The sequence below is a fragment of the Patella vulgata genome, chromosome 3, assembly GCF_932274485.2.
Source record: "Patella vulgata chromosome 3, xgPatVulg1.2, whole genome shotgun sequence".
In the NCBI taxonomy this organism is placed as follows: domain Eukaryota; kingdom Metazoa; phylum Mollusca; class Gastropoda; family Patellidae; genus Patella; species Patella vulgata.
In genome coordinates, this window is record NC_065881.2 from 8,076,122 (window position 1) to 8,090,896 (window position 14,775).

Consider the following 14,775-nt stretch of genomic DNA (forward strand, 5'->3'; position numbering starts at 1 on the left):
GCGATGCCTAGATTTGAAATGTCAGTCCCATGGACCCTTTCAATAATAATTTGAAAATGCCAAAGTGACACACTCCTTTTTGGATAATGCCTATCTATTCCCAATATAAAATACCCTTGGCTCCTATAAATCATCATAACCCCAAAGCCATAAATACTGTGCATAGGTTTCCGGCGTGGTTCCCCCTTGTCAGTGATGCGGGACGGAGGGCCTGACAAGGACAGCTGTCTAGTCCTTCGGAGGAGACGAAAAACCAAGGTCCCGTGTATATATTGGAATGCACGTAAAAGATTCCCTGGCAGTTGGAATTCGATATAAGAGAAGGCGATAGTGCCGCTGCCAGGGTAAAATTTCCCTCATAGCACATTGTATGGCGGATGCCCGTCTTTATTAGCCCAGTATAGGAGCAGAACAGTAGGACGTTAAACCCCATTTCATTTCATTTTCATTTCATTTACTTTGCATATGGCGTATCTAGTATTATAGGACTGACGGGGTTTCGATTCCCCGGTTGTACGTCCAACCTCTTGGGTTTTCTCCGGGACCTCCGGTGTCCTCACACTACTAAAGACCCCTACGCCCAAGCGAATTATTCAAATAAAATTGAACCATGTGTTAGTCCCGAAAAGCCTCCCCCTCTCTCTCTCTCTCTCCCTTTCTCTCTCTCTCTCTCATTTTAAACAATTGTAGGCCTACAAAAATATTTTTTTAGACATTAGATTTTTTTAGGACTTTTTTTTGTGGGGGGGGGGGGGGGTCTTTTAATTATTTGAAAATAATATTATTTATACTTGAATCATGGTAATATATAAAACAGTAACAAAGAGTTTTGAGGGTTTTTTTTGTTTCTTGGGGTTTTAATTTGGGGTGTCATCTAATTGCTTATATTGCCTTACAGTGGGCCGCAGCTATATTTCCAATGCAATAAAAAAAAAATGAATGAGAATTATTTTTGTGAATGATAGTATGTTTAAATTATACAACCCGGGCCATTGGCAATATTATCATCATTCCAAATATATCCATATATCGCAATAGATCCCACAACTTAGCTCTAATCAATGTTTGTTAATGTCGTGATTTTAAGTTAGGAGAGGGTGACGGCTGTCCTTAGTTAAAATTGATTTTAGTTAAAATTGTCCCTAAAATAGCTTTGTGAAACGCCACTATTTTAAGTTAAGATACAATTTTAACTTACAATATTATTTTAGTGGATTTTATCTAAAATGCTTAAAATCGTTTTGTGAAACGCATCTATTTTAAGGAGATTTAAGTTTTTGTGAAACAGGACCCTGGTGTTGGAGAAAGCTCTTTTAAGGTAGGACATTGCAGTGGTTTAGTGAGTCAGGGGGTTCAGGGTTCAATTCTGGTATTGGTCGGGAAAGTTCATCATGATTTTCCAGCGTGGTTTCCCATTGTCATTTGTGCAGGACAGGGGGCTTGGCTGGGGTGGCACACCTCTTGTGACACCTGCTCATACTTGCATGGCCTATGCCTGGTTGGTGCAAAAAAGTATATAGGATATTATACCCCATTTAAATATTACGAGCAAGGCTGAAAGAATTGGAGTAGGTTAAACAATAAGGTATTATCATATGTAAAGTAATTAATACAGTTTAAGTTTATCTCTGTTACAGCATGTGTATCGTCTTATCATTTCATTAGTTGATAACCTACGTTACATATAAACAACACGTACTTTATTCATGATTAAGGCAAGTGTCTTGAAACTTGAATACGCATATTTAAATTACGCATGTTCAATTTGATTACAACTTAGGATTGTAGAATCATCTGTGATGAATTTGACTCGTATAAAAAAAAATGGTCACAATTAAATGAAATGAAATGAAATGAAATGGGGTTTAACGTCCTACTGTTCTGCTCCTAAACTGGGCTAATGGAGACGGGCATACGATATACAGTGTGCTATGAGGGAAATTTTTGTCCGGGCAGCGGCACTATCGCCTACTCTTATATCGAATTCCAACTGCCAATGGATCTTTTACGTGCATTCCAATATATACACGGGACCTCGTTTTTTCGTCTCATCCGATGGACTAGACAGCTGTCCTTGTCAGGCCCTCCGTTCTGCACCACTGACAAGGGGAAACCACGTCGGAAAATCCAGATGAACTTTCTCGGCCAATGCAGGGATCGAACACCCGACCTCCAGGCTAGCGAGCCAGCGTCTTAACCAAGGTCACAATTAAAGATACACTATGTAAGATTTAGATAAAGAGCTAGCCATTCTTGCTATAATAGTTTGAAAATAGATAATGTAAAATTATTAATTTGAAAATTTCATTCAAATTAATCTATTTCGAGCGAAGATATTAGCCTTTGAAGGTTTGACAAGACCTGTGCAATAATTTCAACCAGTGTACTAGTTGTTCGAAGCTAAGTCTCGCTCCTCCATTTTTAGATTAAATCAAAATATGGCTGAATCTTTCTACTTTATTTAATATCGGAGAAATCCGACACCATCAAGAGTTGATTATCGCCCGGATCAGTTAATTAATGTATAATTAATAATTTAGATAACATTTCAGTCCTAAAGAAAGACCTGTAATAGGCAGATTTACCTCTTGCATAATGTATGTTTTGCTGGCTCCAAAAAATAAAAAAAAGCCTTATTCTAAGTACTAGATGTGTTAGTGTCCTACCTGTTGTGTAAATTATCCATTAAATCATATTTTACTTGTCCAGAGGGTTCAAAAATATTTTTAAATCCAAGTCACATTTGAAAAGCTTTACAGGCTTTTCAAATCATTTAGTTGAATTTTTCCATTTTTTTTAAATTAAGTGTGTTAAGATGAAATTTGTATCATCAATTAATTGGAATATTGTAAAATAGTACAATTTGTTGACCAGAATAAAGATTGGGACATATTATTCAGTTACAACAAGAGTGGTATTGCGCCTTTAAGATATGAAACCTGAAATCATCATGGCCCCGTAGGTGTTACAAGACTACAAGTGTTTGTTGGTTTCTGTTATTTCGGTTCTTGTTGTAGTTTTGGGGCTATATATCCTGTAAATCAACGATACGAATGGCCATGGGGGGGTTGGATGGCCGAATGGTTAGCACGTGCGCACTGTATCATACGGTCTGTCATTGAGTCAACTGGCGTGGTTTCGATTTCCCGTTTGTACGTGGCAAGGAGTAGAGTTACCTGTCCAACCTCATGGGTTTTCTCCGGGTCTTCCGGTTTCCTCCCACTGCTAAAGACCCCTACACGCAAGCGAATTGTAGAAATCAAATTGAACCATATGACCTAGTTTGTGTCGAGTGGACGTTAAACCCCATTTCTCTCTCTCTCTCCCCCCCTCTCTCTCTCTCTCTCTCTCTCTGTCTCTCGTGGCCACCCGGGCAGAAGTGAAACCCCTCTTTTGTCAATATCTGAAACCGGGAAACATGCAATGGCCAAGAAGAGTGCTGGACTAAAATAATATGGTTCAATTTGATGTTAATAATTCCAAGTCTTTAGCAGTGGGAGAAACCCCACTAGGTTTGTCAGTCGATCCTACTCCTTGTGCGGTCAAAACCACGCCACTTGACTCAATGACAGACCATGTGAGTTCTGTACAACAATGCACAGTTTTATGGTCTATAAGGTCTGTAAAACAACATTTCTATGGTCTATGAGTTCTGTAAAACAACATTTCTACGAGTCGTATGGTTTATAAGTTCTTTAAAACAACATATCTATGGTCTATACGTTCTGTAAAACAACATTTCTACGAGTCGTATGGTTTATGAGTTCTGTAAAACAACATTTCTATGGTCTATACGTTCTGTAAAACAACATTTCTACGAGTCGTATGGTTTATGAGTTCTGTAAAACAACATTTCTATGGTCTATAAGTTCTGTAAAAAAACAAGAGTGGCAAATGATTCGTGTACCAACGTTAAAATGTTTATTTTGTCTTAAATATTGGATATTAGAAGCCCATCTTTTCCCGTTAAGATCACAACATCAATGTTGATTTAAATTGACAAATAATTTGTGTTTTCAATGTCGAAGACTGTTGATGATATTGAGTTAGAAACTTAGCTACTTTAATTCTTGTACACCAGCATGGCTAATAACGACCGACGTGCGGCATGCAGTGTTCTATGGGGGGACGACATTTTGCTTAGAATGTCAGCAGTGCAGATTGTAGGAACAGTGTATAGTCGTTCGAATGGGACAAAAAACTGATGTCCTTGTAGAAGTTGTATACTATTGACGTGCATGTAAAAGATCTCATGACAATTAGAAAACGAAACAAGAACAGAACATAGTGCAGATCTCTGGGCATATTCTTATCGGTCACATTATTCTGTAATTTCTGTTACGTCTTTTTTTGTAAATTGGTTTTTTTTTATTTGTTTTTTTTTTTCATTTTGAGTGAAGCCTGTACCAGCGCAGTGGATGCTTACGGCTGCCCCCCCCCCCCGATCCATTCATTTGATTTGATATTAACTTGTTTATTTTTTCCATTGTCTATTTTCTGTCTTGTCCGCAGGTTTATCTTGTAGATTTTGTTTTGCATGTAGTGCGGTTCTCCTGTGCTTACTATTAGCACTCTGCATGACGTATGTCCGGTTAGGGCAGAAAAGTAGGATGTTAAAATCATTTTCATTTCATGTCTTTTTGTTACGAAATGTAATGTGGTATAACGTCCTACTGTTCTGCTCCGACTGGGCCAATGAAGACGGGCATCCATACAGTGTGTTATGAGGGATATTTTACACGGACATCGGTGCTACGGCCTTCTCCTATATCGATTTCCAACTGCCAAGCGGTCTTTATGCGCACACCAATGTATACACGGAATCTCAGCTTTCCTTCCCGTCCGAACCACTAGGCCTATATATTGTTGCTTGTCAGGCCCTCTGTCCTGAATCAATGACACTACACGCAGTGGCCCTTGTGGAAAGGGGAAAACATTTGCAATAGAGAATCAAAATGCCAAGATGATTCACATCTTTTCTTCAGCCCTCCAACCTCGTGGGTTTCCTACGGGTCCTCCAGTTTCCTCCCACTGCTAAAGACCCATACGCGCAAGCGAATTATTGAAATAAAATTAGACCATGTGTTAGTCCCGAAATGACCTAGTTTGTGTTGAGTGGACGTTAAACCCCATTTCTCTCTCTCTCTTCTTCAGCCCAGTCGGTGCAGAACAGCCGGACTTTAAACCCTATTTTATTTCATGAATACATGTACATGTAGTCTTCACTCAGTGGTCCTTGTAGAATAGAGGGATTGGGTGGGTGGCCGAACGGTAAACGTGTGCGTGTTGCATTATAAGGTCTGTCATTGAGTCGAGTGGCATGGTTTCGATTCTCCGGTTGTACATGACAAGGATTAGTGTCGCCTGTCCAACCTCGTGGGTTTTCTCCTGGGCCTCCAGTTTACTCCCACTGTTAAAGACCCCTGCGTGTAAGCAAATGATTGGAATAAAATTGAACCATATGTTAGTCCCGAAATGATCTAGTTTGTGTTGAGGTTAAACCCTCTCTCTCTCTCTCTCTCTCTCTATCTCTCTCCCTCCCTCCCTTGTGGAATAGGAAAACATGTGCAGTAGGGATACAAAATACCAAGATGATTCACCTTAAATTGCCAGTGGTTTAGAGTTCATGTGTTCGATACGGTTTACGGTAAATCAAGATAAAGACATGAAACATGTTATAGTCCAGTCCAATGGTTACAAATTAACTTAAGATACGAGGACTAGTGTCCATTGACCTAGAGATTTCACCAGACATAGACTCCTACTAATGATGCACGTAATAATTCGAGTTAGTTAATGAAATGAAATAGGGTTTAACGTCCTACTGTTCTGGTCCTAACTGGGTTAATGTAGACGGGCTACAGATATGTTCTGAAATCATGCACAGTATACCATATATCATGGTATAAAATGATATATTTATGAAATTTTGTTTTCAAACTTGCATCATTCATGCATCTAGAACTGAGGATACAACTTTTCCGTCTTTTTGTTACGGTGGTAAAAGTAGTTTGTAATGGAACTCAATCGATGTCCACTATAACCAACGTACTGCTACATCTATAACGTACTACTACATCTATAGCGTACTGTTACATCTATAACGTACCGCTATACATATATAACGTACTGCTACATCTATAACGTACTGCTATATTTATAACGTACTGCTATATTTATAGCGTACTGCTACATTTATAACGTACTGCTACATCTATAACGTACTGCTGCATCTATAACGTACTGCTACATTTATAACGTTCTTTTGCATCTATAAAGTACTGCTACATTTATAAAGTACCCCCAATAGTATTTGGTTATTGATTACCAATATCACGGGGATCGGCTATCTATGTACCCTTCTGGAGCCTCGGCGACTCAGTGAGTAAGATTTTGGCTCGTAAACTCCGGAGGTCCCGTATTCGACCCCTGTATTGGCAGAGAAAGTGCATCGGGATTTTCCGACGTGCTTTCCCCTTGTCAGTGATGCAGGATGGAGGGCCTGACAAGGGAAGCTGTCTACTCGTTCGGATGAGACGAAAAAAAGAGGTCCCGTGTATACATTGGCGTGCACATAAAAGATCCCTTGGCAGTTGGAATTCGATATAAGATTAAACCACAGTGCTGCTGCCCGCGTAAAATTTTCCTCATAGCACACATAATGGCGTATGCCCGTCTTCATTAGCCCCGTCGGGGCAGAACAGTAGGACGTTAAACCCCATTTCATTTCATTTCCGTTACAGTAGGACGTTAAACCCCATTTCATTTCATTTCCGTTATAGTAGGACGTTAAACCCCGTTTCATTTCATTTCCAATAAACTTTTGTGTTTTCCAACGTCTTCTTAATAAGCAAAGAAGACTGAGTCATCAACATTTCATTGTATCTCTCTCTCTCTCTCTCTCTCCCCCTCTCTCTCTCTCTCTCTCGTTTGTATATCTTTGTCTGGGAGACCAATACGCACATTTCTGCAAAAACTATTTTACTATGCATAGTAAATTCTTTCTCATGTAATATTTATTTTATAGATAAACCTAATACTCAGTCATCACTTCAATTCGATTTATTTCAAATCTTAGTGAAATCGATGAAAAGATAACAACCTTAGTCGATACTAGACTACCCAGAGATAATACTCCTATACAGATAAAATCGAGTGGACGTTAAACCCCATCTCTCTCTCTCTCTCCTTACAGATAACAAACTTAGATTTAATTGAGGATAACCGCTGATAAACCATAAAAGGCTTTTGGGGTCGCATGATAAAAACTGGTCACGTGTGTATCTCTTATATAGAAGTTAAAAATTAAAGTCCGCCCAGATCGTATCAGTATATATGATACCAAACACAGCATTGAAAAGTTAGTTTACAGTCACGCCATCAGTGAATGAGCTGCTGTACCGAAAGTCTTAGAAGTTAACGTTGAAATATTTTTCTGTCTTTGAAAAAAAAATAATCATGAAGACTTTGTTAGTTTTATTTGTCGCCGCAGTAGCTGCTGCCAGTGCCTCAACAGACGATGAGAATTACGGTACGTTTATATTTCTGTTTTTACTGTAGCTTTGTTCACAATATGACTAACATATAGCCTCCATTTTATATACATTTCAATATAGTCAAGTTAGCTACATGTATTATTGACAACTGTAATATGTTTTGGTTCAAATATGTTTTTTTATTATGTTAACGGGCAAAATTGGATGTTTTCCAATTCTGTTCAGCAAGGGGCTTATCTCTTGGACTTGAATTTATTGTAAATTAAGAAGGGGGCGTGACTCGGACGAGTGTACCGCTTTGTTGACAATTATAGACATCATTTATTTAAAACAAATTGTAATTAGGAAGGGAATATTTAATATTTACAATAATCGTGTTATCAGAATCTACAGTCTGTGTTTAGAACAATTGTCAGGAACGTTTCTTCGTATCTATTTATAAGAATTTGCAATTGTTTGGCTATGTACGCAATAACCTATTTCAATGTACTATATATACCGAAGTATATACATGTTTTCCCAGTATACATGTACATACATATCTAACCCTAACGATATACAGCTTGGATGATGGCATCATTCCTCTGTAGGTCACCCATCTCATTTCTGCTCACCTACGATTTGTAATGTAGGGGCGGATCCAGGAATTTTTGCAGGAGGGGTTTTAGTTTGCCAGGCTCCTGTTACGGAAATTTGACAGTTGACAATGCATGATGCCATCATCGTCTCTAAATTACGTAGGCATACATACACATTGAGCTTTTTAAAGAGAGAAATCTAACACCCCGTTTGACGTCAATTTTTATTATGAATTTATAGGATCACATCATTGTGATTCAATTTCATTGATGCAAAGCATTAATTGTGATATCACACATATGTCTATATAAGAATACATATTTTAAACAATAATTATAAACAAATTAAGCGAAAATTCCAATAAAATCTTGGAACGAAATAAAATGAAATGGGGTTTAACGTCCTACTGTTCTGCACCGACTGGGCTATTGAAGACATGCTTACGCCGTACAGAGTGCTATGCGGGGTATTTTGCCAGGGCGGCGGCGCTACGGCCTACTCTCTTTTCGAATTCCAAAGATTAGGGATTCTTTTACGTGCACGTCGGTTTTTCGTCCCATCCGAACGACTAGACACTGTATGAATGTTTTGGTATATTTTTTTTAAAGGCTATGTTCCCATGGTTCGTCAGAATTACGAGATGAAGGTCAACAACCATCTTAGAAGACAAGTGACCCTTGAACTTATGGCTTCATACCTCTACCAATCATATGTAAGATTAAAAACACAACACAGTTTATATGGAAAAACAATCACTGGTTTATAAGTATAGCACGACGTTTCGACAAGTATTCTCTTATCGTTATCAAGCACAAATGATCATCATTTGTGCTTGACAAATGATCATCATTTGTGCTTGATAACGATAAGAGAATACTTGTCGAAACGTCGTGCTATACTTATAAACCAGTGATTGTATTTCCATATAAACTGTGTTGTGTTTTTAATGTGTTCAATCGCTAAATGCCACTCAAGGATCATATGTAAGATATAGTATTTCAATGTATATCATGTATTTATCACAAAGTATCGGTTATTTCATCTGTTAAGTTCAAAGCCCAGCTTAGGCATGGGACTGAGGGCCCGGGCCCAGAGCCCCGCGGTTCATGGCAAACATATCATTTTATGTAATTATTCTTGTATTACAGACCGTTTAATTTTGTGTTTCGCATGCATGCCATTCAAAAGGATATTAAATAATCGTTTCGTCACGTTAGGGGCCCCGCGATTCTAGTCAGGCTCAGGGCCCCGCTCCGGTTAAGCTGGGCTTTGGTTAAGTCATCTTCAAACTACTTCGGTCCGGAAAATCTTTTTTTGACACCAACCGAAAAAAATAACTTAGATTAGATTAACAGTAACAAATATATCTTAATTGTGAAAAGTTAATCTTATTAACTTATTTCGGTCCCCATTTTTGATAGAGCTGAAATTTCACAACGCCGAAGGTATCAGTTCATTATTCGTAATTCGCCATAAAGCTGCTTCCTGGAAACCTTTTTTTTTTTTGACGTTACCGAAAAAATAACTAAGTGTAACGTAACAATCTGTTAAATAATATAAAGTTGTAACATTTTTTTTCAGGCCTCATTTTTCGATCGAGCTGATATTGCTCTCCCAGGTGTAAAGAAATTCTTCTCCGAATCATCGAAAGAAGAAAGAGATCATGCCGAACATCTCATCGAATACATCAACAAACGAGGTGGTAACATGCAGTTCGAAGATGTTAAAGTAAGTTATAATCACTGAAATCAACGAGTTGATTTGATCACAGCATCTTCGACAACCAAAATTTCAGATAATCTAATTACAAGGGTGGATCAATCAATATGGCGCTGGCTCACTGTCCGAGGGCTCCCCTGTTGGTACTCGGTGTCGGGCGAAAAAGGTTCCAGGGGATTTTTCAGTTTGATTTCCCCTTGTCTGTGGTGTAGGTCGAAGATCCTGGCAAGGAAAGGCATCTAGACTTGTTCGCATGTAATGAAGAAACCAAACTACTCTCGTGCACGTAAAAGATACCTTGACATAATTTCTGTCATAGCACACAGGCAAATACTCATCTTTATTATTCCGGTTACTAGGAGGTTAAACCCCATTTAATTTCTACTTAACCAGAAATTTTATTCATTTTTACAGACATTAGTTCCACGTAGCCATGAATTATAAAAAAAAATGGGTTTCTTTTTCTTTTCAGCTTATCGATGCCTGCAACACATTGAGCAAAGAAATGAAAAAAGAGAACTTACAATCAGGCAGACAAGAAACATGTGTAAGTCAAGGGTGTGGCATTTAAAACTGATCATCATCGGGGGAGGGGTACGGGGCACCTTTATCAATATCATAAAAAGTTATTTAGGGATACCGAGCACGTCTAAAACTTAAAATTGGCAAAACATGTGATTAGGGGTGGGGGATACGGGGCTCACCTAAAACTTCATCATCACAAAATGTCATTTGGGGGAGGGGTACAGAGCACATTTAAAACTTATCATCATCGTATAGAGTCATTTAGCGGAGGGGTACAGAGAACATTTAAAACTTCGGGGAAGGGGTACGAGGACTTTAGGTACACTGCACCGGACAGTAGAAGGTGACTTCTTGTGTACCAGTTTAAGAATATTTGGTGGGTTTTCCGATAAGGGGGCGGGGGTCAAGTACCGTCCCGGAAATCCCAAACTCTTGCTTCGCCACTGGTTTATCTGTTTGAGACAAATAACGTGATTTCTGAAAAATAAATTAGTTGGTTCTCAAGGATTTACAAGAACATGTATTTTACCTTTTTTGTCGTTTTTAACCAATTTGACCGTTAAAGATACATTAGTTAAGAGTTTAATAAAGAGTTGGTCATTCTTGCTATAATAATTCAAAAATAGATGATATATTAAAAAAAGAAAATATTGAGAATTTCATTCAAATTACTTCATTCTCAGCCAAGTTATCATTGTTTGTAGTTTTGAAAAGATGTGTGCACAGTGGTAACCAGGGCACTTGTATCATCGGGACTTAGCCTCGCTTTTCCCATTTTTAAATTAAATTTTTAAATAGCGAACCGTTCTAATCTAGTTAAAATCTCGAGTATCCGATGCCACCGAGAGTTGATTATAGTCTGGATAAGTTAACAAATGTCTAATTAATAGTTTATATAACATTTTAGGCCTAAAGAAAGACCTGCAATAGGCAGATTTAGCTCTTGCATAATGTATGTTTAAATAAATTGACCTTTGTTCTTTTTGTTTACTATTGTCTCGTCATGTGTTAATTACATTGAAAGATAAATTAAATTTATTCTTATATAAATATATATGTATGACCTAGATGGCCGAATGAACCGATAAAGGAAGTAAGCAATCAGGTTATCTACTAATGAAATCAAAATCACGATATCCGTTACCAGAACAAAGTACAAAGTCATATTATTTACATATTTAGATAAACAATTATTTGTCAATTTAAATCAACATTGATGTTGTGATAAACATTTTACCACTGGTGCACGAATCGTGTACCATAATGCGTTTCAGTGCCATTTGTACATCGTACTTTATTTAAAGTTTGACAATTATACAAAATGGTAATCGCGTCTTATTTTAGACTCTTAAATAATAATACGTTTAAAATTATACAAAATAGAAATCTTGTCTTATTTTTGTCATTGAAAAAAAAACCAGAAATTTATACAAAATAGAAACCGTGTCATATTTTAGACTCTAAAACAATGAAACGTAAACAACATCGTACTTTATATAAAGTTTGACAATTATGCAAAATGGTAATAGCGTCTTATTTTAGACTCTTAAACAATAATACATTTAAAATTATACAAAAATAGAAATCTAGTCTTATTTTTGTCTCTGAAGAAATAAAAATCAGAAAATTATACAAAATAGAAATCTAAATCTAAACTCTAAAACAGTCAAGCATAACATTATACAAGACAGAGTATACAAGATTAAAGTTCGACAATTTAGACTCTAAAACAATAAAGCATAGAATTATACAAAATAGAAATTTTATTTTAGACTATAAAAGAATAAAAACAGAAAATTATACAAGACAGAGATATTATTATACAAGATCTAAGTCCGACAATTTAGACTCTAAAACAATAAAGCATAAAATTGTACAAAATAGTTATCTTATTTTAGACTATGTAAGAATAAAAACAAAAAATTATACAAAATAGAAATCTTATTTTAGACTATAAACAAATAAAAACAAAAAATTATACAAAATAGAAATCTTTTTTTAGAGTCTAGACGAGTAAAAAAGGGAATAATCTTTTTATTTAATAAGTTGCTGCTTGTCGAATCGAAGCAATAAATTATTTCGCTATGAAATTTAGCAGACATTTGCACTCAATCTGACATACTAATGTTTGTTATGTCATAGGTTTCTGTATGCTGCTTATTTTTTTTTAAATATAATTTTCTATCAAAGATAACATAAATTTCTAAATCTCCCACCAATTGTGTAGGACCTTAAAACTATTAAACATTTCATTGATAAGATTTGAATTATGTTTTTCCTGTCAAGAAGTAGTTTCTTAAAGTGGTAAGACGACTTTGATCAGGTCAAATATAAAATTGCCAATTTCATTCGATTTAATATGTTGATTGTTTTGAGAGATGTCAGTGGGTTTTCCCCGGGTCCTCCGGTTTCCTCCCACTGCTAAAGACTCCTACGCGCAAGCAAATTATTGAAATAAAATTGAACCATATGTTAGTCCCGAAATGACCTAGCTCCTTTAAAGGAAAAGTCTAACAAACATTAACAAATATGTCACAAAAGCCAAAGATTCGTCAAATTATTGCGTAAAACTTGTAAAGAAAGTGTGTGAGTTAGTTGTATTTTACGTCCGCTTCCACCGAGGTGATATCGCATGTCGTATTAAGGATGATATCATCAAAATACTGCTTTTAAACTTTAAAGAATAATGGTGATTCATAAATGGTTTTATTTATCTTACAGATCTGTTTCTTCATGTCCCAAAAGAGAGAAGAGAACACCAAACGTGGTGATGCTACCTGCTCAGTAAGTATGGAAGGTTTCTGTTCTTTAGATTTACGGAGCCGCGGTGGGTCAGTGAGCTCGCTATTAAATCAAAGGGCTCGTGTTCGGTTCCCGTGTTGGCCGAGAAAGTTCATCAGGAATTTCTGGCGTGGTTCCCCATGTCATTGGTGCGGGATGGAGGGGTTGCCAAGGTACAGTGGATGGGACGAAAACCGAGGTCCTGTGAACACATTGGCGTGCACGTAAAAGAACCCATGTCAGTTTGAATTCGATATAAGAGTAGGCCATAGCGCCTGTCTTGGCAAAATTTCCCTCATAGCGTATGTCCGTCTTCATTAGTCCATTCATAACAAAACACGGTATATATATCTGTTATTTAATAACGACGTTTTCAAGCCCAGACGGATAGGAACAATATGACGTTAAACCCCATTTCATTTCTACCTTAGCCCAGACGGATAGGAACAGTATGACGTTAAGCCCCATTTCATTTCTACCTTAGCCCAGACGGATAGGAACAGTATGACGTTAAGCCCCATTTCATTTCTACCTTAGCCCAGACGGATAGGAACAGTATGATGTTAAGCCCCATTTCATTTCTTCCTTAGCCCAGACGGAAAGGAACAATATGACGTTAAACCCCATTTCATTTCTACCTTAGCCCAGACGGATAGGAACAGTATGACGTTAAGCCCCATTTCATTTCTACCTTAGCCCAGACGAGAGGAACAGTAGAACGTTAAACCCCATTTCATTTCATTTATATACTGATTGCTACAATTTTTCATAATATTAAAACTCTACTAACTTTTTTTCAGTCCCCAGTTGAAGATTGGCGTCATGCCCTCATCGCTTTAGAAGATACTTTGGTCATTGAGAAACACGTGAATGCCGAGCTTTTGAACATCCACAAACTCGCCTCCAACAACAACGACCCCCATGTAAGTATTCAATCTATATTTATATTCCAATATTCAGTTTATATTTAAATACAATAAGCTATTAAATTGAGCTGACCTTAAGATTTAGCACTAACCATTCTGTTGCTTTTTTCAGCTTACCAACTTCTTGGAAGATGTCTATCTTACTGAACAAGTTGAAGCCATCAAGAAACTCGCTGGATACATCACCCAACTGAGAAAATTCACCAACGATTACAAACTCGGCGAATACCTCTTCGATCACCGCATGTAGAGAGCGCCATATCTATATTATATATTTCTTATTTCATCAGAAATTCCTTCCAAATATTATTACCTCAAACTGATGAGGTGTTTAAAACCCCGAGGTGTTTTTGATAAGTAATAAGTATGTAATTAATGTTTGTATATTTGTTATTTGAAAGTTTTGAAAGTATTTTTATAAGATTAAATGTCAAGAAGTAGATAGTATTGTGATAAAAATTGTGCGACTTAAAATAAAAATGTACAAAATTTAAATAGTATTTATCACTGCCTTATAATCCCTCTGGTTCCTTGTCCAAACGTTTGGGTGGGGGGGGGTAGATGGCCGAATGGTTAGCGCGTGTGCGGGTTGTATCATAAGGTCTGTCATTGAGTCAGCTGGCGTGGTTTCGTTTCCCCGGATGTACGTGACAAGGAGTAGGGTCGCCTGTCCAACATCGTGTGTTTTCCCCGGGTCCTTCGGTTTCCCACCACTGCTCAAGATCCCTACGCGCAAGCGAATTATTGAA

General features: G+C 37.2%; 1 protein-coding gene across 1 annotated transcript; it reads left to right on the forward strand.

The window, feature by feature from the left end:
• The first annotated feature begins 7,348 nt into the window (after positions 1 to 7,348).
• Positions 7,349 to 14,521, forward strand: LOC126815951 (yolk ferritin). The gene is made up of 7 exons (XM_050542073.2): positions 7,349 to 7,531; positions 8,684 to 8,787; positions 9,657 to 9,803; positions 10,267 to 10,341; positions 13,041 to 13,103; positions 13,901 to 14,023; positions 14,139 to 14,521. Exons 1-7 carry the CDS (start codon positions 7,459 to 7,461, stop codon positions 14,274 to 14,276), a joined length of 723 nt encoding a protein of 240 aa, XP_050398030.1. The 5' UTR covers positions 7,349 to 7,458; the 3' UTR covers positions 14,277 to 14,521.
• The last annotated feature ends 254 nt before the right edge of the window (positions 14,522 to 14,775 follow it).